Consider the following 24,741-nt stretch of genomic DNA (forward strand, 5'->3'; position numbering starts at 1 on the left):
AATTCTGGCCCTTTCATTTCGTCACTACTTCAAAACTCATCCTTGAGGCCTGTGCACATTTCCTCAACTTATACTTTTCTCCACTGACCCCATTGTTGTGCACAAACAGACCAGCAGAGGGCTGATGACACTGCAGTCCCCCAGTTTGACCTCAGTTCACAAAGTTTGCTTGTAGTTTTGCAGTGGGCGGAGACCTTCTTCTCTACTTCACCCAATAAACGGAACTTGTCAGTGGCAGAAGTGCCGAGTGTCCAGTGTAACCTGGATGTCAATTAACGGGAGCTTCCACCGGTGAGCAGGTACACACAGCACAAGGTGACTGAACGCGCTGCCTCAGACTTGTCTTCGCTTGGATCAAACTGCAAAGGTTTCCCCCGTGTTTATTGACATGATGTGAACTTATTTAATAAGTATGGTGGCGGTGCACGGCGTGGCGGCGGCTGAATTAATTAACTGATTAATTACCAGAATATTTCTTCTTGCTGCTTGCTTGCTCAGAATATAGTGATGGAGTGGCGCCAGCAGAGCAGTTTCAGCTGTGCAGACGCGTTCGTCGAGGCTCAACGTTGGATTGAGGTACTTTTAATTTTCTTTTCATTTGCTACACAGCACTGCTGCTATTTGAGCCTCTCTCCTCCTTTTTTATGTCCAAACTATTTTGCTCATTTAGCCAATAAGAATAATCCCATTGTGGAGACAAAATGTGACGCTTAGGAAAAATAACTTGTCCATGTTTGACTTTTAACTCTCTAAAACTGTTGCTGAATTTTTAAACTACATAAAATCAACACACACTTTGAAGTCTGCAAAGGTGCCTCAGTTTATCTTTGAATTCAAATGCAAAACACACCCTGATAAGACTCGGGTAAGAGCTTTTTAGACACAGAGGCACTGTGCATATGAGGATCTTCTGCAGTCATCCAGATAAAAATGATTTGACTACAGGACTCACTCAATTTCTGAGTGAAATGCACAGAAGGAGTGCAGATCATTAGGTAATGTAAAAGAGAAATCGAAAGTACCCCATCACTAACAACCCTGAGGTTTGCAGATTTAGTTGGTTCCTTGATGTGTTGTACTGGTTGGTTAAATGTGCTCACACAGCTCATGTTGGTTGGGTTTTTTTCCTCCTCTTTTTTTGCACACTTGTCTTGGTTAATACTATGGGACATTTGCACACATTGAGGAGGATGTGGTTTATACCCGTCTGTTGGTGTATGCTGCTCCTGTCCAAGCATAGCAGAAGTTATAATCCTTAAATCATAAGCAATAGTACAACTTGTAGGCTGTGGGTACTGAATGTTGACTAACTCTAAATGGGACCATTAATGTCAATTGTGTTTGAGTGGATCATTATGAGAATTCTGTGCAGGCCTCTCTTGGCAGTGAGCCCATGCCAATTTTACCCGTCTATTTTGCTGGACTAATGGATTAAAGGATGGATGAACAGTGATGTGCTCTGTGTGTCTGTGAGACAGGAGGGAAGCAAGGAAGGCTGCTTTTGGATAAAAGCATCTGCTAAATGTTTTAAGGAAATTCTAAATGTTGTCACAAATGCTTCCATGTGCCAAACCACAATGGGATTATGTTAGGACTAATATTCTTTGTTACAGATTGCAGGATAATAAGCTTCCATATATATCAAGAGTCCAGAAATTGTTGCTGTTTATCATTAGCACAGTACCAGCCGCAATTACACACAAATGTTTGCTCAGTGCCTACTGGACTTGAAGAAATCCAAATCGATTGGGTTCTTCAGGACCAGCACAATACACTTTAAGAATGTTTTGTTGTATTTTTGAACAAGCAATTTCTTTTAAATTTAACTACAGCTGCAGCCAAAGATTGTTTTCATTATCAACAAATCTCATCTCAGCTTCTTTAATTCACAATCATAATGTTGATATTTGTTTTATCATGCTAACATTTCTAAATGACCAAAGTAATTTCTTCAAGTGTCTTTTATGTAGTCTGCAGTCAAAAATCCAACGATATTGAGTGTACTTTTGTGTTGCATAGGGAAGCTTGAAATCCTCACATTTGAGAAACTAGAACAAGCAAATATTAGACAATTTGTATGTATGTAATTCCTCTATTTTAATTTCATGTGGTATAATCCAACTGTTTTTTTAGCAAGCAAAACTGTCAAGACCAGTTTGCAACTCGCATTGAAGAGCTCATGGTTGATCTTTTAATTCCGTGGTTTCTTAGGGGAAATTGTTTATTAAAATGACGAATTAACATTTGGCGCAGCATAGAATCTTGACCACATTGTGTTTTCATTGTATTAACCTGGCACTTCACTGTTTGTCTGATTCCACAGAGGAGCATCCTCTCCATGCCCAGTGCCCTGTTCTACCAAAAATGAATTGTGATTGTGGATTCCTGGGGGGACTAATTAGTGAGAAGAATAGCCTTTTGGGGCCCTCTGTTAGTTATGGAGCTGAAGCCTAATAGTCCAATTTTTATGTCTTCATTACAAAGCCCTCTTGCCCTGTACTTCATCATTCACAAAATCATTTAGGTTTTGTTGTGTTTTTGCTTTTGACAAAAAACATAGTTTGGATGTTTGTGGGAAGGCTTGTCTGTACCCATTTTAGGTTTTATTATGTCTGGCTGTAATTTGAATACTGGATCTCATCAGTGAACTGGAGACCAAATCTCACCAAAAATACAGTAATCAGTGAGACTTTAAACATAATGCACATGCCAAAAGAAAGAAGTTTAATGGTCATTAGATTAATTCACCTGTGTTTTTATTTTAGGAAGTAACTGGAAAATCATTTGGTTGCAACAACTTCCGTGCTGCCTTGGAGAATGGTGTCCTTCTTTGCGAGTAAGTATTGATACTCAAACTTGAATTGAATTGCACTTTTGTGGAAGAAAATTACCATGCTAACCAATGGTTAGTGTTTAGTCTGGCTAAGCTGCTTGCCAGCTTTGCTTCAGCAGCCCTTAACCAACAAAAAAAAATGTATATCTCAACATGCACTCTAGTAATTTGCCATTATCCTTAATCACGTATAGCTTATAGTCTATATCCTAAAGCTGGAGTGTAACTTATTTAATGTAGAATTATGCTTTAAGCTTATTTTGTTGTTGCACACTGGTGAGTGCCGAGTGAGGCTCACCTAATTTGATTATGACTAATACCTGAAGATCTGTGCAGAATGTGGAAGCGCATTGGAGATGGTGGTCGTGTAGTAGAGGAGCAGAGTGCATTGACTTCAAATTTCTTGCTAGTGCTGGCTTAAGTTGCATATAGTAGCTTTAAATAACCTGGTTAAAGACGGATTTCTTAAGTAAGCTGATGTCAACAAACCTGGTTATTATAGATGGAATAATGGATTAGAAGAATAAGATTTCTGTAGGAAGATGTGTGCTGAAAGAGGAATAACCTGAAACAAACAGAGGTAGAAGTCTATAGAAGTTGTCTCTGTGTGACACTTTCACTGTGTTGTCTGCTCTTGCAGACACAGCAATAAATCAGGAAGGGGTGTTTTTATGTCACTGCACAATTGAATCTGTAACTCTTGGTTTCAGAATAGGTTAAGGTAGAAGACAAATCTGATTACTGAGCTGCTGCACATTCACACACATTTACAGAAACCAGGTTGCTACAGTGCATATACACATGTTCCTTGATGTATGTAACTTGGTTTCCGTGAGTAATCAGGGCACTTAGGTGCATCTGTATGTCCCATCCTTTATTTGGTTGAGCCTCATTGCATTTTATTGCAGAACTGTTAAATTGGACTGCAGTAGTTTCAGCCATCTGGGTGGAAATATTTGTCCTTTAAAAGAAACTGTATGTGGTGCAAAAAACATTTCAAAAATGTTAATTTGTTTTCACTTGCAGCCTGATCAATCAATTGAAACCTGGCATCATTAAGAGAGTAAACAGACTTTCTACTCCAATCGCTGGTTTGGTGAGTGTTAAACTTGAGAGACAGTGCAGTGTGTGTGTGTGGTGGGGGATGGGGGGGCAGGTTGCCTTACTGTCTGGTACATGTGCATGTCAAACAATGTAAATCCCTGTAAATATTTGTCCTGTAGACTGCAGTAATGTAACTGAGATATTAAACACAAGTCATTTAAAAATGAATTTACTGTGTATGTAAAATGCATAATGAAAATAAAGCACCTGCTAGCCAGGAAGTTTTGACACTGTGGTTTCCTGTTAAAGGCACTGAGAGACAGTGTTGCCACAATTTGAATGATCTTGAAACTGCAATTCAGTGCACCAAAGCAACGTCTAAATATAACGTTTTTTTTTTTTTTTCATTGAGCAGAACTGTAAATGCAGGTTTTATTTAGGCTTCAGGCTGTGTTTCGATGACTTTGTACAGTCTAATTGCCAAAAATGCCCAAAGCAAAAACAGGGAAAGATGACTTGCAGCCTCCCATCAGGAAGCAATAATGAGACAGAACTTAACAGTGGATGTTGGAGTTGTTAGTGGACAGGTGTGAGATGCAGGTGCAGCAGAGGAATAGCAGATATTTTGACAACCTGAAGGACCGTAGTGTTGATTTTTAATGTTTTTAAGTAAGTATAGTTGTCATTACTGTTGAAATTTGATATGTTTAGCTGTATATACTGTATTTAGCCATTTAGAAGGGGTTTAAAATATATACTGTTTGTAGGTGTTTTTTTTTTTTTTACATTTTTGTTAGAATTTTGACTTCTCGTTATCAGTCAATATTAACTTGGGGTTTATATCAGGTATATATGTAACTGTTGGTTAGTAAGTGAATTATATAAAAACTAAGAATATTAGCTGCAGAATATCTGTAGTTTGTCAGTTTGCCACTAGAGCCTGACAAAGCATTGTTTGACTAACTCTTCATGTTTGCAATAGAAAACAAACCTGAGTACAACAGAGTACAGAGTGCTCAGTTACACTAAAATGTTCAGTAATTACAAATCTATTCCATCCAATGTAGTAGTTTTTGTTTTAGCCAAAGTCAATTAACTAGAAAAAGAGACATGTTGAACTGATTAAACTGCAGTGAAAAGTCCAACACATCCTTAGGGAGATTTTTATGTTTAGTATGTCCCCCTTTTTTAATTTTAATGACCAATTCAACTCTTCTGACATTGGTTGAACCAGTCTGGTAGATCTGTGAAGAGGGGTTCTGTCATCTATTTATTTTTAAAGAATATTCTTTAGTTTATCTTGGCTGGAGCAGCTTTGTTGTTCATCCTTCAGCTTTGAAATACTGCAAAGGTTTTTGATTGGAATTAAATCAGAGGATATATTCAGCCAGATTAGTCTCAAAAACCCGCCCTCTCCCATATTTATGAAGTACCATTGTGTGTTGTTACTTGAGGCGGATTCTTACCACATCAAGCCACATTATATCCAGTACATCCTAGACCATTAACCAGAGCTTAAACTGTAGAGTGCAGATCTTGTTTTATAGCCTTGTCCATGCAGTTGCTCTTAATTAGAAACCACAAGTGCACTTATTTGTGTTGCAATTTGTCTAGGTTGAACTTCGAGGCATGTGTTTTCCGTATGCTGTCTAACAGGTTTTTGTTAAGTTGTACATGGGTTCAAAATGTTACAGTTTGGAATTAAGTAAGAATGTATTGCCTGTATTTTTAACACTTGTTCTGTGCTGTACATGTCTACAAGCTACAGCATGTAGTAACTAATTCAAAAAAATTTCATGCTAAATGATCATTGTGTGCATTTAAGAGGACAAAGGGAAAATATGAAAATATGAAAAACATTGTGAAGCTACATAATTTTGTCCTCAGCTCTGTTCTCAGCTTGCTTAAGTATTGATTTGCTTGCTTAACAAAGATCTTGACTGCTGCTCCCTGTGCGGTGTCATCATTTGGGATGTGTTGCAGAGAATAAGAGTCTCAAATGGTGCATTTCCACTTGCTGCTTAGAGCTGGTGAAAGCAGACCGCTATATTTCTTTTCCACTTCTAGGAAACAATCTTTAACAAAGCATAATAGAGGCAGCACCTCGCAGAGCAGGTTTACTGCTACCAGATAACAGCCAAGTTTAATCAACTCCCACAACTAATGCTTATTGAGCACAGCTCATGAAATCTGCTGCAGACACTTGCCATTTCAGCCATATTTTAAAATGTTTTTTATTTTTTTATTATTAGATGCTGTAAGCATCGCCTTAACAGTTCTTGACTAAATGTTAAGAAATGTTTAATCACAATTAGACTGTAAATAATGCTGTGGCTCATGAATTATAAATTATAAACTTTTATTTTTTTTTTTGGAAAACTGTCAATCATTACATTGTACATAATTTGACAGATTTTTGTAAGCTGTGTAGCTTAGCCCAAATAGAGGCAACACAATCACCCACAACCTACTTATAATTCTCAGATTTTAATATCTCAGCAATTTTTCATTTGCAGGATAATGTGAACGTATTCCTGAAAGCCTGTGGGAAACTGGGACTGAATGAGTCACAGCTGTTTCATCCCGGAGACCTGCAGGACCTGTCCACTCGTGTAACACTCAGGTGCTGCTCCCTTTTTCTTTTTTTCAGTTTCATGTCGGGTCAAGAGCTTGTGTACAACTGTCCAAAGTTACTGTTGCCTATTCCTGCATAGAAATACAACAGACTACCACTCACTTGGCTAACATGACAGCTCTATGCTAATTTTCTTAGTATAGGTTTGGAAGGCTCAAGGGTTTTAGATTAGTGGTTTTCCTCCTGAAACTCAAACTATTATTGTTAGCTGAACTATATAAAAAGTTGGATCCATAATGTCTACAAAACATACTGGCTGTACATTTACAACTATATGTACTCCAGCAACTGTTCTGACAAAGGACCTTTGAGTCTCATACTGTAGCTGGTTTGCATTTATAAAGGTGTGAGGTTTGCCTGACAAGCTGCTGCTCTATACAAGCTGATAGCCTGTTCTCTGTAATTTCTGATAAGCGACTGATTAGTAGAACATTGCAAATGAGACGTTTGGAAATGTCACTGTAATTTTCTTAACAGTTATATATGCATGTGCAGGATGAGTCACTCTTTAATGTTTTCCTTTTTTTTTTATTTTAGGCAAGATGAAGGCAACAGAAGACTCAAAAATGTGAGTTTAATCAGGATGACCACTGAAAATGGTTTGAATTTATCTCTTATATATATTCCCAGTTCCTCCTTTTTAGCCTTCAAATGTTTTAAATAAAAGCTCCATGCTGCTTCACATCTAAGGACCTCTGATGCTATCCCTGAATTGACTACATTCGTGCTCAAAGACGTTTATCAAACTAATTACCAGTAGGTGTAGTGCAAAGGTTGTAGTTCCGGATGCTCATGTCAACTCGATCATAATGATGATGGTCAATGGGCATTGTTTAGAGTTTGGGCAAATCCTAATAATCGGGTATTAAACCTCCCGTGCTAAAATAGAACCTTATGCATTAGCGACCTTATCGCTATACCTCACTCTTTGTCTGTAAACTAATTTCTTCAAGCTGCTGTAAGTATCTGTTTTTTGTGTGTGTGAAACATGTGTACACGGTTGCATGCACTGCTGGTATTTTACATATTCCACAGAACATGAGGTTTTTTCGGTTATCTAGAAAGCCTCATTTGAATTGCACAATAGCTGACAACATGGGCTCAGTAATGAGGCTGTTGTCAGAACTCTTTTACTTTGAATTGGGTTTAGCTTTTCTCTCTACAAATTAACAAATTGGGTCAATTTGCAACCATTGAAATCCTTTCTCTGAGTGAGTTTCCAATCAGACACAGAGAAATTGAAGCAGTTATTTATACATTTTAAAGTTGCAAGATTGTGTAACAGTGCAATGAGAAACTATTGACACTCAAATGAGTCTTTAGTTTGTAAAGTGTAAAAATTACAGCTCTACATACAGTATAAGTAGACTGAAAGTATATCCAACTATTGTAAATGGTTTTGTTTTGGTTCTTATTAGGTATGTTGAAATACTGTGGATTATAGTTCCTATAAATGTGGAGAGAGGTGGTCTTTTAGTGCAACACTGATGAAAGTTAGAGCTATTAGTTGACAGCATCTAATAAGTCATTTGCTATATATCAAAATATATGTGGCAATTAATACCCTTTAAATAGGATGAACCTTTTATGGGATGTTGCATGCAGTGTTAAAAATGGCCTTCACAGGGAATAATGAATACATCCTCGTACTGGTTTACTTTCAGGTTTTACAAATGAGTGAAAAGCAGAACCAATTTCAGCTTCAGTGGCCCGGGCAGTCTTAAATAGTTAATTGCCTATTTCTAAAAGACTGCATAATTTAGTGTGCCCCTGCACATTTTGTGTTGAACAAAATCAAGAAGTTAGCCTTTTTAGGTCATTGTTCTACTTTACAATGACACTGATGCTAGAACTAAGATCATTTTTGTATGTAGTAAATTTATTCAATTGACTTTTACGGTAGCTGCTACAGACACTGATCAAGTGAAATGGGGAATCAAATATTCATTTAAGTCATCTATTAAAGCCCTCCTTTTTTTTTTTTCTTCTATTTGGCAGCTCAATGATGACCTAAAGATACAGACACAGAAATTCTAATACGTAGTGGATATATGCCTTTTAAGACATGGGGCTGCTCTGTCAGGGGAGAGAGCCAGTAAATCAAAAATATATTCCTTGCCCCAAAGTAAATGAGGAAAAAATCGTGTCCAAAATGCTTTGGTTTCTGCAACAATAAAATCTGGGAAGCGACCCATACTTGGGGAAAGAATCACTCTGAGCAGTCAAGTTAGTTAGTTAGTTAGTTAGTTAGTTAGTAAATAAATAAATAAATAAATAAATAAATAAATAAATAAATAAAAATGCTGTACCTTATTTGATACATAGTTGGTTATGAAATTAAGCACCATACTGAGGATTGTATTTCAAATTGTTTGAATTTGCTGAAAACCGCACATCTGGATGAATTCAAATTAATTTAGTCATTCTGAACTTTTAGATTACCATCATGTAGTCAAAATCTTTGTTTACTCTTGCAGGTTCTGATCACTGTCTATTGGCTGGGTCGCAAAGCTCACCAAGATGCGTTCTACATGGGCCCTCAGCTTAATTTTAAAGCATTTGAAGGGCTGTTAGGGCTGGCCTTGTCCAAAGTAAGCTGCTCTTCTAAGCATTTTATACACTTTTAGCCCCCTTTTTATTTTCTTGATCTACATTAATCCTGATTTCAAAATGTAGGCTCTAGATGAGGGCAGTAATGTGTTTGTGAAAGACACCTTGTACACAGAGAGGGAGGAATGTCAGCGCATGGGACCAGGCTATAAGAGAGAGAATTCTGTGGACAGTGTTGATTCTCCAGAGTCCCGGACCCTCTATCCAAACAATGAAGGTACATTAACTTTTATTTCCCCATATATTTCCTTTTAATTAATAGTTTATGCACATCATACTTGTAAGCATAATCTTGTGTTGGCGCATAAATGATACTGACTAAAGTTTGTACACTGCATTGTACTACTTCAAATGGATTATGACACCTTTTATTATTCTACCTAACTTATTTAATTTGTTGTGCGTTTTTGCTCATGTCATTGTTCAAACTCTGTACAACCCCAATTCCAAAAAAAAAAAGTTGGGGTGAAGTGTAAAACTGTTACATCTGAGAGGTTGTTTATGTTGTGAATAAAATATGGGTTGAGATTTGCATTGCATTCTGCTTTTAATTACCTTTTACACATCAACCCAACTTTTTTTTTTTTTGGAACGGGGTTGTATATCCCACACCCTTTCTGATGCTTTTGAAGTGCAAAAACGCCCAAACGGAAATGTTTTATAAACAAGTCATGCACCATAATAGCTTTATTCTAGCATAATGACTAATATGTTGGATCAGCTTGTGTCAATTGGATAAACAAGTTGCTCATCATCTTATATAGTTTTATTAGTCATGCTTGAGCTCAGTGCACTACAGTGATACACTGACAAGTTCCACATCGTGATGATAAAAGTGAGTGTGGTGGGAGAGGGTAAAATACTTGGCTGTATGAAGACTGACCTCCACTAAAGGTTCCTCGCTGATATTTAGACTGTTCTAACCATAATGCAGTCTTTGTCATTTTTTTGGAGTTCAGCTTTTGTTTCCCTTACTTTTCTAAGCTTATCTTTTCTATTGGTCAATTTTCATATTTTCAGGTTGTGGAAGTGACGCAGAAGCTGAGCAGGTGTTCAGGATGGAGCCCACACAGTCCTCAGCCCAGCAAAACAAAGGCTATATCCCACCACCGCTCCTACGAAAAAAACATGGAAAGGAAGAGAATGGAAGGGGCTGCGCCAGTCCACTTGCCAGGTACTGCAAATGTGTCAACTACTACACACAGAAAATTTACACATTGCTACTAACTTATTATTGAGAGTGCTTTCTGTAGTTATTTACAATCCATTCCAGTCTAATTTGCATTTTAACACGTCTATTCTAAATATTTAAGCTAAAATGATTAACATCACTTTTTATGTGGAATTGCACAACACTGCACCGCCTTTTCAGCTCCTAGATCCACCATGCACAGAACATTAAACTAACACAGAAATATAAGGCAACTAAATACTGTATGTAAAGCTGAGTTTATCAAGTGATGAATTACTGTTCTGACATGTTGTGTTCTAACAGTGAAACTCTTTCACATGAGACATTCAAATTTGACTCCAGCTTGAAGTTACCACAGAGGTCGCATTTAAACTGGATGTCTAGTTTTGTTCTGTCTCTGGCTGCAAGGTGCAAGTTTCAGGCTCCATTTTCTGTGCACTTTACTGTGTTTTTTTTTTCTTTGAAAGTGTCCATCCACAGTAAAAATGAGGCTAAAGGCTACGGCTTTGTCAATATTTATGTGATCACACTGAACTGGTGAATTTCAGTGCTGTGCTTGGCTCTGCTGAAACTCAACCACATAATCTGCTGCAGACTTAAAGCGGGAATTCACCTCCTTCAATAAGTCACCGTTCTGCCTTTTAACATTTGTAACAGCTTTATGCTGTCGGGTCGTTACTGTGATACTTGCTTCTACTAATTTATCCAAAGCGATGAGTTTATGATTATCGCCATCAGCTGTGAATAAACATGGACGTGGCTGTACCACTCTTTGCTGCAGCATTGAAGATGCTCCATTCTCTCCTCAACCCCACCTCACTCGGTCTCTTCCTGACGAAGAGCTTCTCCTGCACGCACTCTGTGAGGAAGACTCAGAAGATGATACTGAACCAGACCCCATCCTAGACGATTTATATTTACGGCGAGTGCGTCAGACTCTTCATCAGACATCTACCAACCCCTACTATGACCGCTACTTACCACACTATTGGACACCTGAAGAGGATATCAGAGTGCGCACAATCTACCTTGGCTCCCAGAGAAGACCTTGGTACCGTAAAATGCAAAGCTTGAGGTCGGTTGGCTGTTTTTAAATGTCTGATGTGAGAGAGTGCTAACAGTGTATGAAAGCAATGTCCCAAACACTCTCAAAAAGCACAAAGCTGCAGTTTCAGCTTTGCCTTTGTATGTGTTTAACGTCCAAAGTTGTTGAAGCATTGCGTCAGTAAAAACAGCACGTCTGTAGGCTCGTTTGTAACTCATTTGGTGAAAGTTAAACATAATTATTTATATTGATGGCTGCATGTGATTTTTTTTTTTTTTTTTGTCTTTTGCCACTTATTTTTGTGGCTATAAATCCAACTTTCACTTAAGTCCAACACTAGGTAAAGTAAATAATAGTTTGCCAGGCCAAGAATTGGCTAGTTAGCTATTCAATTAACTCTATCAATTTCCTTTCAGTAGAATACCTACTGTTATTTTTAATTTCATTGTACTTATTTCGTGCATTTTCTCCACATTTTCTTTGAAGCCATAAAGCTTTGGGTTCTTCTGCGGAAGACTTTGACTTCATTTCCTGGCTTGTGAGATCTGCTGCTGTGAGAAACCTCTCTTCCACATCTGGAGAAACTCTTAACTATTAGTGACAGCCACGCTCTAAGCATGAACATGCTCTCTGAGGATTTCTACACCGCACACCACCCAAAGTAGACAAACCTTACACACTGCACACAGGAGACTGTTCTGTCCCACTCGGTATCGCTTTTTGTACCACAGCGTCAAAGTGAACTTATTTTTTTGCATTTGCAAGTCTAATCAATCAGCAAACTACATTTTAGCAAAGCGATGCAAATTGTGCTCTGTTTATGGAAAAGATGTTTTATGAAATTATCAGGCAAATTAAATGTGCTTTGAGTTTGTACTCTTACTGATAAGTACTGCATGTTTTATCTGGCATTTACTCTTGAACCATTTTATGGTGCTGCTGGTCTGATGACTTCTTGACAGCATCATGCTGTGTGACTCAATAGTTCATAATGGCTAAACGGATGATTCACGCCCAGTGTCATACTTTAATAGCCATAACAGAATCATGTTATTTATAACACTTTTTTTTTTCTTGCTAGCACTAATGCTATGATATGGTTTGGTTTGTAAATTAATGTCATAGTGGGTCAATAAATTGACAAATAGTGCGCACTCTGAATTTGTGCAATAAACACCTTTCTACCAAGCTCTTCTGTGTGTATGCTGGGTTTGTCTTACAGATGTGGCAGTGAAGCAGCATTGCCTCTCTGTAAGTAATCTATGCAATGGCTCTTCTCTACATGTGAGGTCTTAGTTTGGTGTTTTGTCGTTCCTGACCATCATGTGTTACTACGCTGGTAGTTAGTTTTGTTGAACCTTGCATTTAAATGCAATCATCCTTCTTCATGTCTGTTTCTTTGGTTTTGTAGAGGGTATCAAAATCAGGTCAGGCCTGAGAGACCAGTTCAGGTCAACCCTGGCTGGATTTGGTAAGTGCAAGATTTTAGGCATAAAACTGAGGCTGCCCCTGAGCACGACAGCTTTTTTTTTTTTTTTTTTTTTTTTTTTTTTTTTTTTTTTTTTTCCTGCTTCATTTGGATCTGCTTTTGTTTGTATTCAGCTTGGCTACAAAGGATATTATGCACAAACAGCACTTGCTCCCACAATTTATTTTCTGGGCAGAAACTTGGCACAGGAATTTATGGGAAACTACATAATTTTTTTTTTCTCCTATCAAATTATAGCTATTCTGATACAGTAACGTTTAGAAGGTGGTATAAGTTATTTGTCACATCTGACAACCCCTGTTTGTAGCAGTGCTATTACATGTTACAAGTCAAGTCACTTATGTTACCCAGAGAGCAACATCTGTTGCTGTTTATACTGCTGCAATACTTAATGTGTATGCTACTACCTTGCTTGCACTTCACTAAGAATTCTATTTGAATGCAGAATGTACTGTTTTGCAGCTGGTAAATCTGTTACTATGTGTGTGAGAGACTAGCATCAAGCATGGAAAGTAGGTGGCATTGCAAAATGGCAAATTCGTGAGCTTTTTTTGTGCTACACTGCAATACTGTTAATCATGCTTAATTTGCCACACACTTCAAAGTGTCACTTTAATGCAACATACTGTAAAGCTGTAGTGTTTACCAAAACTTTGTTTGCCCTGTGTATCCATTATTTCCATGCCCTGTTTCCTTGTTTACCTGAACCAGGAGCAAATCACTCAGCGACATCCCTATGGTATACCCGATGCGCAAAGTCCCCAATGAAAATACCATTTATGATGTGGGCCAGGATTCTAAGATGGCAGGAGAATGGAATAAAGAAAACAAACATATGAGCAATGTTGCCACCAAGGACAGTGAAGCTCACTGGCAGGATGTAAGAAAAAAACTATTTTGACAAAGCTGCTGCACATTTTATTCTTGACCTCAGGCAACTTTACTGACAATTCTTTTTATTTTATCAAAAACTGATTAACAGCTACTGAATGGACCTTGTGGTGAGAGTTGGCCATACTGTCTAAATGTATTTATTGGTGTAACCATTTTGAAAGTTACTTTGTTTCCAGGGTCAAGAATGAAATTTGGATGCTAGCAGAACCATGTCTCTGAGTCTTCATTATAATAACGACCTCAGATTGTCGTTACGTACACAAGCAAAAGTGTCACTGCCGCCTTTTGTCTGTTTCAGGACTTTAAAAAATGGAAGCATCGACGCAGGAGCACCAAGTCTGACCTCTATAGGAAGTCGCAAGACAGAGAGCATGTCATTAGCCAGATGACAAATGGCGCTGTGACAAACTTTAAGAATGAAGCACAGGACAGACTGCCAAAGAGGTACACTTCTGCCACAAACCTAATGTGTACACTCCAAAACCTTGCTACCACTAATTAAAGTGTATGAAAAGCTGCTAATTTGAGAACTGCCGAGCAAGCTGTATTGAACTCAGGTAACGTGATACACATCTTTTCTGCTTCCTTTTATTACATTGGCTCCTCTTGCCTTACATGCTAATTCCCCAGAGACCAGCAAACACAACACAGGCACAACCCTACCCCCCGTCCATACTCCAACTCTCCTCCATCAAAACCATCGAGCTCTGATCTCCGACCGCATACTCGAGCACTACTGGCCCGCAGCTACGCCACTGAAGCTCCTTTCAGCCCCACTGCTCCACATAACCCCCCTACTTCAGCCTACACCCAGGTAAAAGTTGGCAGTTATGTGTATTTCCCTGATGTTACTGTAATTTTAGTGAAAGTGCCTACAGAAATAACAGAAGCTTCCACAGATCCGTGTGTAGTTGTACAAGGCGAGGTGTATAAAAACATAGAACTTTGTTGTATTTTACACCAGTGTTCACTTATTTTTATCTTAGGTCTCTTTAGTTGGAGCAATACCTGCCTCTGATGGGAACATTTTGGGAGAGGAGACCCACATCGCCTCGTTGGCCTCAGATGGAGCAGGAGTTACAACACCTTCTCAGGACTGCCCTTTCAGTTCCCAAACCCAAGTCAAAGCTCAGTTCATGCCAGAACTAGTCCAAACAGAAAATGTTTTGACAAACCAAACCTCAACTCTGGTCACAACCATACAGCCGAAGGAGACTGTAAAATCTGCTGCCACCAGCGGTCCCACTGCATCTTTAAGTTCCCAGGAAGAGCGCCAGAAGAAATCATGTGAATCAGTGTTGGAGCAAGGCAGAGGCCAACAGGCTGCAGGTGTTTACAAGAATTGGTCCAGTTCGGCTAGCCTCCCCCGTGGTTTCCGACGGTCTGAGGGCTCGACCCGTCTGTCTTCTGCAATCACAGCTAGACCTTTTGGGACCAAGCACTCCAGGGTGTCCTCACTGCCGAGAATGTTCAGTGTGAGTTTAACCAGGTGGTCTCTACAGAGTAAGACGTGTAGAAAAATAACACTTTACCCTGTTTCTTGTCAAGGCACTCACTTAAAGAAGTCTAGTGATATTTTACATTTTTGTTACGCTAATAAAATTCTTTATAAAGACCAGACAACAGAGAAAATATTATAAACACAAGAATTTTGTTTAGCAGTTTTGCACTGGAGGGTTTTTAGAAAACATAACTAGTAATGTATTTTGTTGTAATGTACATTTAACATGCTAACACGTTAGCAGGACAAAAGTGGTCATGTTCGTCATAAAAATAGTTTTGTGTTGATGAATAACTTTAGGACCACAGTGGTGATCTGTTGGTCTTTTGATGTCTTGATAATGAGAAAATGGAAAATATTAGTACATTTCTTAAAAGTAAATGCACAAAAAATTTACCTCTTTTCTTAATCAGCAGTCAAGTTTTTGATTCATTCATGTTTTGACTCAAAATGTATTGGACTGCGAAATCAAGATGGTAAACAAATGCTAATGATTATGATGATGGAATCAGGAAAGATTGTGTTTTGTGCGTGTGTACTGTGAAGATACAGTTCCTCAGTGTTCTGACGTATACAAGCTTTTTCACATTTTTAAGTAGCTGCCACCTGTCAGATTTTATTTTAGAGCCTGGATAATAATGGGTCTGGCTTACTGGAAGTTTAATGCTCAGGAACGTGCACAGGGGGCTGTAGAACCAAATACATTTCAGCTAGCTGATGTAATGACAGTTCCTGTGTGTGTGTGTGCACTGTTGGTAAGCTTGTGTTACCTTTTTGTTTTCTTGGATTGCTTTCATTAATAATAGAAACACTGCTGCACCCTTGTGAGCACTATCGTCTCACTAAAAGATTACACGATAGATGGATGGATATAGAATGGGAACATGCCTTATATGCATATGCTGTACACTTAGTTACCAGGTTATCTTTTTGACGCTAATAATTAGGTTTTGATGCAGTATAGAGTTTTCACAATGTCAGCACTTCTGGAAAAAAGATGACATTGCTTTTTCATAAAGCTATGAAAATTCCACTTGTACATATAAACTGGTCAGAGCATTTAATGTGTGCCCGGCGATGTTTGTGTAGCAAGTATTTTTAATTTCCACTATGAAGCACAGGACATTGGATTGCAGGGTGTCACCTTTACATGTGTGTGTTTCAGGTGGATCACAGTGACATGAGAGTGAGCCTTACTCTTAAACCTAGCACCAGACAAGACTTTGGTTTCCAGACTCATTGGGACTCCACAGGAGTAAGAGTAAAATCCATTCAACCCGGTAAGACTTTTGCTGTTTAACTCTGGACTACTGAAATCTTGCCACGCTAGCGTTGCATTTATTTTTAGACTGACATAGTAAAGAGAATTCAATCTTTAAATCCTGTAGGAAAGGCAGTGTAGTGACAGGGATGGTAATGCCACATTGTTCTGTCTTGTCTTTTCTCCTCTGGGAAGAGAATTTGCTTTAGAGATACAGTATAGACAAAGTGAAACGATAGAAACGAAACAAAATTACTGACTTACAGTAACTGTAGTTACAATACATGAACTTTTCGAATTAGTGGTTAAAAGAAGAATTTTATTATTGTGCTATTTAGCTGCATAGTTTGTGCGTATAAACTGTCATTTGCTTGCAATACTGGCCAGTTTTCCAACACCGCATTAAAGTTGTCTTCAATAGTGAGGTTGTTTTAACAGATTGTGATCATTCCTGAAGCTGGTACCTTTTTTTTTTTTTTTGTTGTTGTTATCCTGTCCACCTTTATTTTTCTTTAATTTCCTGATACCTGTTTCTCCCCTGCTCAGGTAGTCCAGCAGAGCTTTGCCACCTGTGTGTGGATGATGAGATCGTGGCTGTTGATGGACTTGCGCTGACACAGATGAACTACGACGAGTGGAAGAATAGAATGACACATGCCCTGCAAAACGGCAGTCTAACCATGGACATTCGCCGCTACGGCAACAAGGGTAGGATAACGAGCCAGAAAAGACACCCCTTGAAATTATCATTGAAAACTTGACCTGCAACATCATCACACTGGTTTATGTGCGACCTTAGTTTTGATGGCTGGTTGTTGTTATTAGATTGGAGCACTGGTGAGGGGAGTCATCACAACCAGCCAGGCCAGAGCAAGATGAACCTCAATCTGACTCCTTCAGCACAAGTTCTGATTGGCTGCCCTGATCACAATGCCAACACTGCTGCTTCTACTGACAGGACAGCCACAAAAGTTTCCAAAGTCAATGAGCTGACAGAAAACGTGAGCAGCATTTTACTTCAGTAATGAACGGATGCTCTTCTTCTGATAGTTGTTCTTATCAGGTGAGTGTTGGTGTTCTTTCACTGCCCAGGTTATACAAGGTACGGCCTTGGATGGAGAGCATGATGACCATCACACGGCATCCACAAGTAAAGGTAAAAACAGGATAAAATCTGTAACATGGTAGTGACATTACAGAACTAAAAAACAGAACCATGTCTTTTTATAAAGTACTTTTCAGATACACTGGGTATAGAATTTCTCACTCTATCATCCTTCCTCATGTAGATTGTAGTAAAATTATTACGCAAAATCAGAAAAGGAGGGAAGAATTTTTCAAACAAAAAGGTAAAGTTCCAGTTTAAACTCTGGCTAATTGTGCAGCATCTTTGGTGGCTGGTGTTCGGCTTGGTTAATTTATAGGTATTGACCTAAACTATCAAAATGCAGAGTTTCAGTTGGTTTGTAATTTTTTTTAAATTGCTAAACGTTTCAATATTGTGCACAATGACTGATGCTGTCCTGTGTGGTTGTTAAGTAATCATGTGTATCCTACTACAATGGCTTCTGTCTTCAGGCTCTGCAGGATTCAGCTCATGGGTTTACTTATGTGGTAAATGTTTTACTGTGCATTTTGCTTTTTTATTTCTGCAGCATAAAATAACTTATTTGTTGTGGACATATTCAGAAAATGATTAAGCAGATTTGTTAACTCAGCATGTGAACGCCTCTTATTTTTATACTATGGCAAACTTCACTTTCTTTCGTGCGTGTGTGCAGTGTCTTCAGGCTGGGGATACATTTACAGAGTAGTGTGCTGATTTAAAATGCTGTCGAGTTTGTGCCACGGCAGTGTATCTGTATATCTTAATCACGCATCTACTCGTAAACGTGAGCCAACTGATGTTGATAATCAGACATTTTAGCCAGTCCTACAAAGAGCAAAGTTATCATTTTAATTATTTTCATATTTTGTGGTTGGTTTGTACTTTGGTCTTCAGCAAATATTGTTGTCGCTCAGGCCTGTAGCAGGACTTTATCACTTCCTCGTATAAAGCAGCCAAACAACCTCCAGCTGTGGCTTCAGTGTGAACTCTATAATTCATTTCTATTGTTTCTGGCTACAACTGTACCATTATTTGTATGTGTTACACAACAAGAGGCTGTTGAAAATTTGTCCAGGGTTTAGTAGGCTCAACAAAGTAAAGTGTGGTTGTTTAGTATTTTCTCAATGCATAAAATAAGTGATGCCTGTGATTAAGTACAATTTGAAAATGCTCTTATAATGTGTGCCCAGTCGTGTGTGTTTTTTGGCTTCTGTTTTATTACACACAACTTTATCATTTTTAAGGGGGTTTGCTGACTTATTTTATTTTTTTCACACAGGAGGTTCAGAATCAGCAATATCTGATGTAAGTTACATTACACTTCAAAAGATGTGTTTATGCGTGTTCAGATGTGTGTGTGTGTGTGTGCGCTGCACTGGGACTGTATTCAAGCCCACAGTCTGTTTTTGCATCACCAGCTCCAGGTGCCATCCCTCACCCACTCCTCATCCAGCTGGTCTTGGGACTGTGAGGAAGATCGCAGGCGGCAGGAGAAGTGGCAGGAAGAGCAAGAGCGCCTCCTGCAGGTAAATATCTTTACCACAACGCAGAACAACACTAAGAGGAAATATTTCCATCTTACTTCAACTTTGTGCCAGTTTTACACGGTGCTTCTGAATTTTAGGAGAAATACAAGCAGGCTCAGGAGAGGCTGGAAGCTGAGTGGCGAAAGGCTCAACAAGATGCAGAGGGGGGCTTTTGCAGGCAGTTGGGGGTAACGCAATTGGTTAATTTCATGGTGTTAACATGATGATCCTGAATTTGATTGACAGGTTTAAGTTTCATTTACCTTTTTAATCCATTTTATTGCCCTTTAAGAATCCTTTACGAACCATGTGCCTTAAACTCCCAGTGCTTTACATTATTTCTGCAAGCTTTAATTAGATGTATTGAAAGCAGGGCACCTTTGAGATGAACAGTGGTGGTGAGAAACCTTCCAGTATCCAGCCCCATGTTAATGGACTGACAAACAAAAGCACAGAAGAATGGAGCCCTGGCAGAGATGAGCTGAAAGAAGTGGGATCAAAACCTCAAAGTAATGCCCAAGGAGTGCAGAATGACATGAATTCTGGGTCAGAATGGTAAATAAACTTTTATCTAGTGCAATAATTATGCTTTCTATAAAAACAAGGCTTGACATTCTATTTAGCTATTTTTTTGTCATTTCTCTGACTGCTGCTGTCCTGAAACTGCTCTACCTCCTGCTTGCTGCTTTTTTGCTGGGCCTTAAGTCTGTCTCCTGCGCACAGGTCAGAACAAGATGGGTTCAGTCTCCCTTTTATTTTCAGACACTCGGTATGACATGTACTTAATTATGGTATACGGAAGTGTAAATGTAAGCTTTGGTCAAGTGTAATGAGTTTGTCTGCAAACATAGATCTGTATTGTTGTAACTGCCAAAATTTAGCTCTGAAACAGCTTTAATCTTAATTTTTTCCTCAAACTGTTTAATAAACATTATTCACTTTAATAGAATAACAAAAACTGTTTCTTCCGATAGGACCAAGTCCTGGTCTACCCCAGCATTATCCACGCCCCTCAGACAGACCGGCGGTTGGTCTGCCCTCCTTTGTCATAATATTTTCCTATGATTGGAAGATGTACTTGGTTAAACTTTGAAACTGTTAACCTTTTTTTGGCCCAGGTGATCAGAGGAAAATAAAAGGCCAGTCTAAGGCTGAGCGGGAGAGGCAGCAGATTTTGGAGGAGATGAAGAAAAGGACTCAGCTCCTGACAGATAACAGCTGGATACGTCAGCGCAGTCCCAGCTTTAACAAGGAACCGGCATATGTTGGCTTTCCTCTAAAGAGGTGGATTCTGTATTTATACCTCATCCAAATTAGACTCCAATGCATCTTAGCCAGCAGTTTTGTAGTTTTGCTCATTCTCTATTCCCTCGCTTTAAAACCATAATGTCTTTTGTGTAGGCATGAGTCCCTGGACAACCTGGACTCTTTGCATCAGTCGCAGGCTTTGACCACTACAGTCAGTTACCCACGTCCACATTCAGCTGCTGCAGGTTACTGTGGGCCAAGTAGAAACTCCTACTCCCGCTACAGTACAGGATCAATTCTGTCCCAGAGAAGTCCATCTGAGGACTCTCCTCATCATGGCAGGTCTGCAGTTTCAACAAATATAGAGCCTGTGTTATCTTGCGCAAGTTGTTGTTTTCAGTATTTTATCCTGCATTTTGGCCTCACACCAACCTGTGCTGCCCCAGGGTTTTCAGTGGTAGGAGGACTTGCTGTATTTGTGGGCATGCCATGATAATCAAGGTACTTAGTCTCTGATTCTAACTGCTGGTTTCCAGATGAGAGGTCATGACCGGGTTAAGGTGCAGTCACAGTAGATGCCAATAATTATTCAGTTTTTCAATTACTTACACTGCTGTTCAGTTACAAGCTCTCAGTACATTTTTTGTTCTTGTGGTCACTTTGATTTTATACAGTACTACTCCACAAGACTTAAAAACCACAGCAACATTTCCTACTTTCCTTATTAAGTGCATCTCCCTTCATGTGCTAAGCACATCTTTATTCTACACACTGAACAACTTCAGGGGAAATTCCTGAAACTTGGAGGGGAAGAAGTCCAAATATTGTTTTTATGACTGTCTAATAAGACAGGAAGCATGTGAATTGGTATTTGAAACCCAATCTTCCATTTCACTAAGGAGATGAAAATGGCAGAAGATAAACATCAGATTTGAGATCATAAAACATAGTCATGCTGATAAATTTCTTGAGCACATTTAAAGACTTGTGCTTTAAAAACTTAATAAGCATATGCTTATACACAATAATGGATTAATAAATAGAGGTAGTTTGTTAGCTTTATTGTTTTTTTTAAAGGGGCCTTTTAATCATGTCTTCATTCAGCCCTCTCCTCCTGCAGTGGTCAAATGGCACCCAACCTAAGAATTACGGCTGCCAGCCATTTTTTCTTTTCTTTTCTTTTTTTTTTTTTTAAGGCATTGTGTATCTCCCCCATTAAATCTGTGGCATCAGGTGTTTCTGGTGCTTATTGTAGAGAAAAATATCTTTACATTAAACACAATGTGACTGTATCTTACCATTTAAGGTCACCAGGAGCCTCATCTGTAGTCGTTTTATAGGCACAGTGAGGAGCATCTCTGACTCTGGCCCCTCCTGTCTTTAGTCTGTGTACTGTACCGTGTGCATGGCCTGTGGGTGTTGGTATAGAAGGTTTTAGTTTTTTGTCTGTTGTGTGCAAAGTGTCTCTCTACATTTTTCTGTATATGACTGGTTCGGTGGAAGATGTCAGTCTGTCGTCCTGCTTTGCTATTAGAGGCTTACTGTGAAAATCTTACTGCCAGATGACCCCCACATTTACGTGACATTTGGTCATTAACATGTAGATGCAAGAGTGTTCACCTCTATAGCCCTGCTCTGAGTTAAAGACGCACATGGCACTGAGGAACACTTGCACGTTTTGTGTGTCTATGCATAAACAAAGCATAGTTTCCCTGTGCTTGGGTGACCAGCAGTCTGGTGTAATGATTTAGACACAAAAGGCTCAACTCACAGGTCAGCTGGATTTGTCTTAAATAGTCTTTTCTCACTCATTCCTCCTCCTCAGTGCGTGGGCTGCCACCGACATCTCCGAGGAACTGAGACTGCAGTCCAGGTTCGACTCCAAAACCGGAAGCCCTACTGTGAGCCCTGCTATTTCCAACTTAAGTGTGAGTATTTATTTATGCTTATTAACAACCTCAACAGATTCTTTCAGAAACACATCACACCTTAATTTCTGTACCTCGTGTCACTAGCCAGACTGAGTTTGTATGTTTCATGCTCTAAAATATATATTTTTTTGCCCTTCTATGTTCAGTTTCCTTCACATGAAAAAGATGTATGACTTCTAATTATCAACTAAAATTAAATGGGACTTTTGTTTAATATCCAGGAAAATAGTTTTTTGCTTGTCATGTAAAAGTCAAACATTCTGAATATGTTTAATATTTTAGCCACTGGTGCCTTCTCCATGTGACCAACATACCATCCTTCAGATTACAGAGTAAGCCACCCAATATCTGTAGCATCCTGTTGGTGAAAACAATGAAGTGGAAATGCTGTCCACACAGCCAAACCGTGACTTTTGTGTCTGACATGTATGGCTGGGAAAACTCTGGGAATTTGACAATTTGTGCAAAGTAGATTCTTATTGCCTGTTCTTAATCATATGTTTAATGTGGTACTTGGTTTGTCCTGTTGTCTAATTTATTTCAAAGAACGTTTGGAATAATATATCAAATAAAGTAATGATGGGAATTATTAGTGTTCAATTAATGCTTTAATTTTAGTGTTTGTGTGACCGGTCCTCATCTCTGAGCTATCTTTTGATCTACACCCGTTACAAACGTTAATGTAACCTATGTTTGGAGACACATTTTACCTTGTACTGTGGCACTTTGTCATTACTGTTACTCACTAAGTGCACTTTTTGGGGGTGTGTGTGTGTGTGTGTGTGTGTGTGTACAGCACAATTATTTCTCACCTAAAAATGGTATCTTAAGTGTAGTGTTTCTGTAAATAAAGTCCACTGAATGTGATCTGTTGAGGGTTATTTGTTGTTCATTTGTGTACCACATGATGGCATCATTGGTCTCAGAGGAAAGCAGAAATGTCACTATCACACTAGAATTGCCATTTGAATATGCCTAAAATATTTGAGCAAACATGCCTGAAGCAGTCACAAATTTAGCGACCATGCAGTGTAACTGCTAGTTATGTTTTATGGTAATGTTTTGACACTGAAAGTCCAACACCGCTACTCAAGTGTGCTGTTATGGCTTTGACTGCAGTGACATCTATAGACTCCTGTTTAATTAACACGACATAATAGCATATACAAATATGCCATGTACTTTACAAAAGGTGTTTTTTTTTAAACTTGGATATTAACAGATCCACTGCCAGTACTGTAATGTAAAAGAGGGTAACTGGTGTTTAATCTTTATAATCTGCAGTGTAATGCAACACCACTTGAACTGTGTAATGAATCAACATTTCCTTGAAATAAAATTGCAATAGATTCTGTGAATGTTGCGTTTTAGATTGTGTGGGTAGAAATAACTGCAGCTGAAACAGGAAAATTAACAAGTACATTATGTCTTTGTTCATCTGGTAAGTTTAGAAAATGCCTCTCAAAATAAAACAGTGGTAATTGTTGTGTTTTTTGTATCTGCCACTGAACCAGAGCACCAATAAATGTCTTTGTTTAAATATTTGACTGTGTATTCTTCTTAAGAGTTCCTCTTTCTTTATCAGACTGTATTGTTTAGGCAAAGAGTGTTTTTATGATGAGATATTCGCATGGGTTAGACAGTTTTTATGCTGTAGTTCTTATGTGGACTGTGGAACTCAAACTCAATTAGCATCTTTTTTTTTTTTTTTGTTTTGCCACTGTTACTGATGAACAAAGGTGTCGCTTTTCATAAACTATTGTCACAGAAATTCCTCTTTAAATAAGGTTTCTGCTTTTCAAAATGGCTTTGAAACTTTTTAGACCACTTAATCTCCATGTACAGATAACCTACAATATTCATGAAAAACTCAAGTTCCTTTCAACAGGAAAAAAAAACACCTCAGTAATGCAGTGACGAATACAATAAACTTCCGCGTGCCTCCTTTTGGAATTATTTATTTTTTGATGGAGTTAACTGACCTTTTCTAAGGAAATGAATGAAGCAAGGTTAAAGCGACAAAAGGGAAGAGTTTTTTGTCATCAGGCCTTTCAGTGTTTGGGGGGGAAGTGCCATAATCTAAAACGGGCAGATTCAGACTCAGACCTGCAAAATTACTGAGTTTGTGGTTTTGTACTTGCTGTGGTTAGCAAAAGAACACTATTGTGAAATGAAGACATCTAAGAAGTTGGTTTTAAGTTATATGTGACTTTTTGAATTGTGAGGATGTCATGAATGTAGGCTATGTGTGAGTAAACGATACTGGAGCTGCATGGAAAGCATTTTATCCATATGAGGAAATGGCAATGCAAATAATCCCTTTTCAAGAGCAAACACACAGACCTCATTGTTGGTCTCTGTCTCTTGTTGTGAACAGTGTTAACACAACTTCACCACAGATAATATCTGGGTTTAAATAAGGAA

The 24,741-nt window shown here is 38.6% G+C and overlaps 1 protein-coding gene across 10 annotated transcripts; it reads left to right on the top strand.

Moving 5' to 3' along the window:
- The first annotated feature begins 222 nt into the window (after window positions 1–222).
- On the top strand, window positions 223–23,855 carry LOC137122948 (LIM domain only protein 7-like). 10 transcript variants are annotated; one of them, XM_067496210.1, is made up of 31 exons: window positions 223–367; window positions 499–576; window positions 2,766–2,836; window positions 3,860–3,929; window positions 6,394–6,500; window positions 7,050–7,080; window positions 8,990–9,103; window positions 9,189–9,339; window positions 10,143–10,296; window positions 12,771–12,830; window positions 13,560–13,728; window positions 14,041–14,186; window positions 14,373–14,556; window positions 14,729–15,217; window positions 16,409–16,523; window positions 17,051–17,212; window positions 17,330–17,505; window positions 17,597–17,660; window positions 17,794–17,853; window positions 18,083–18,118; window positions 18,892–18,917; window positions 19,031–19,138; window positions 19,237–19,326; window positions 19,512–19,693; window positions 19,844–19,861; window positions 20,113–20,165; window positions 20,257–20,422; window positions 20,540–20,728; window positions 20,833–20,887; window positions 22,212–22,314; window positions 22,600–23,855. In XM_067496210.1, the coding sequence occupies exons 2-31, from the start codon at window positions 508–510 to the stop codon at window positions 22,620–22,622; spliced, it is 3,441 nt and encodes a 1,146-aa protein (XP_067352311.1). In that variant the 5' UTR covers window positions 223–367; window positions 499–507; the 3' UTR covers window positions 22,623–23,855. The 10 variants fall into 10 exon arrangements, with proteins under 10 accessions (XP_067352311.1, XP_067352313.1, XP_067352315.1 ...); XM_067496212.1 differs by lacking the exon at window positions 22,600–23,855 and adding an exon at window positions 22,464–22,599; XM_067496211.1 differs by having other exon boundaries at window positions 251–315.
- Window positions 23,856–24,741: the final 886 nt, after the last annotated feature.

This window comes from Channa argus, chromosome 2 (genome assembly GCF_033026475.1).
Source record: "Channa argus isolate prfri chromosome 2, Channa argus male v1.0, whole genome shotgun sequence".
Lineage (NCBI taxonomy): Eukaryota > Metazoa > Chordata > Actinopteri > Anabantiformes > Channidae > Channa > Channa argus.

Coding starts and splice junctions, on each gene's coding strand:
- LOC137122948 (XM_067496210.1), top strand. CDS start 508: ATGGAGTGGCGCCAGCAGAGCAGTTTCAGCTGTGCAGACGCGTTCGTC. Junction 9,340..10,142: donor CCTCTATCCAAACAATGAAG/GTACATTAACTT, acceptor TCATATTTTCAG/GTTGTGGAAGTGACGCAGAA. Junction 12,831..13,559: donor GTCAACCCTGGCTGGATTTG/GTAAGTGCAAGA, acceptor TACCTGAACCAG/GAGCAAATCACTCAGCGACA.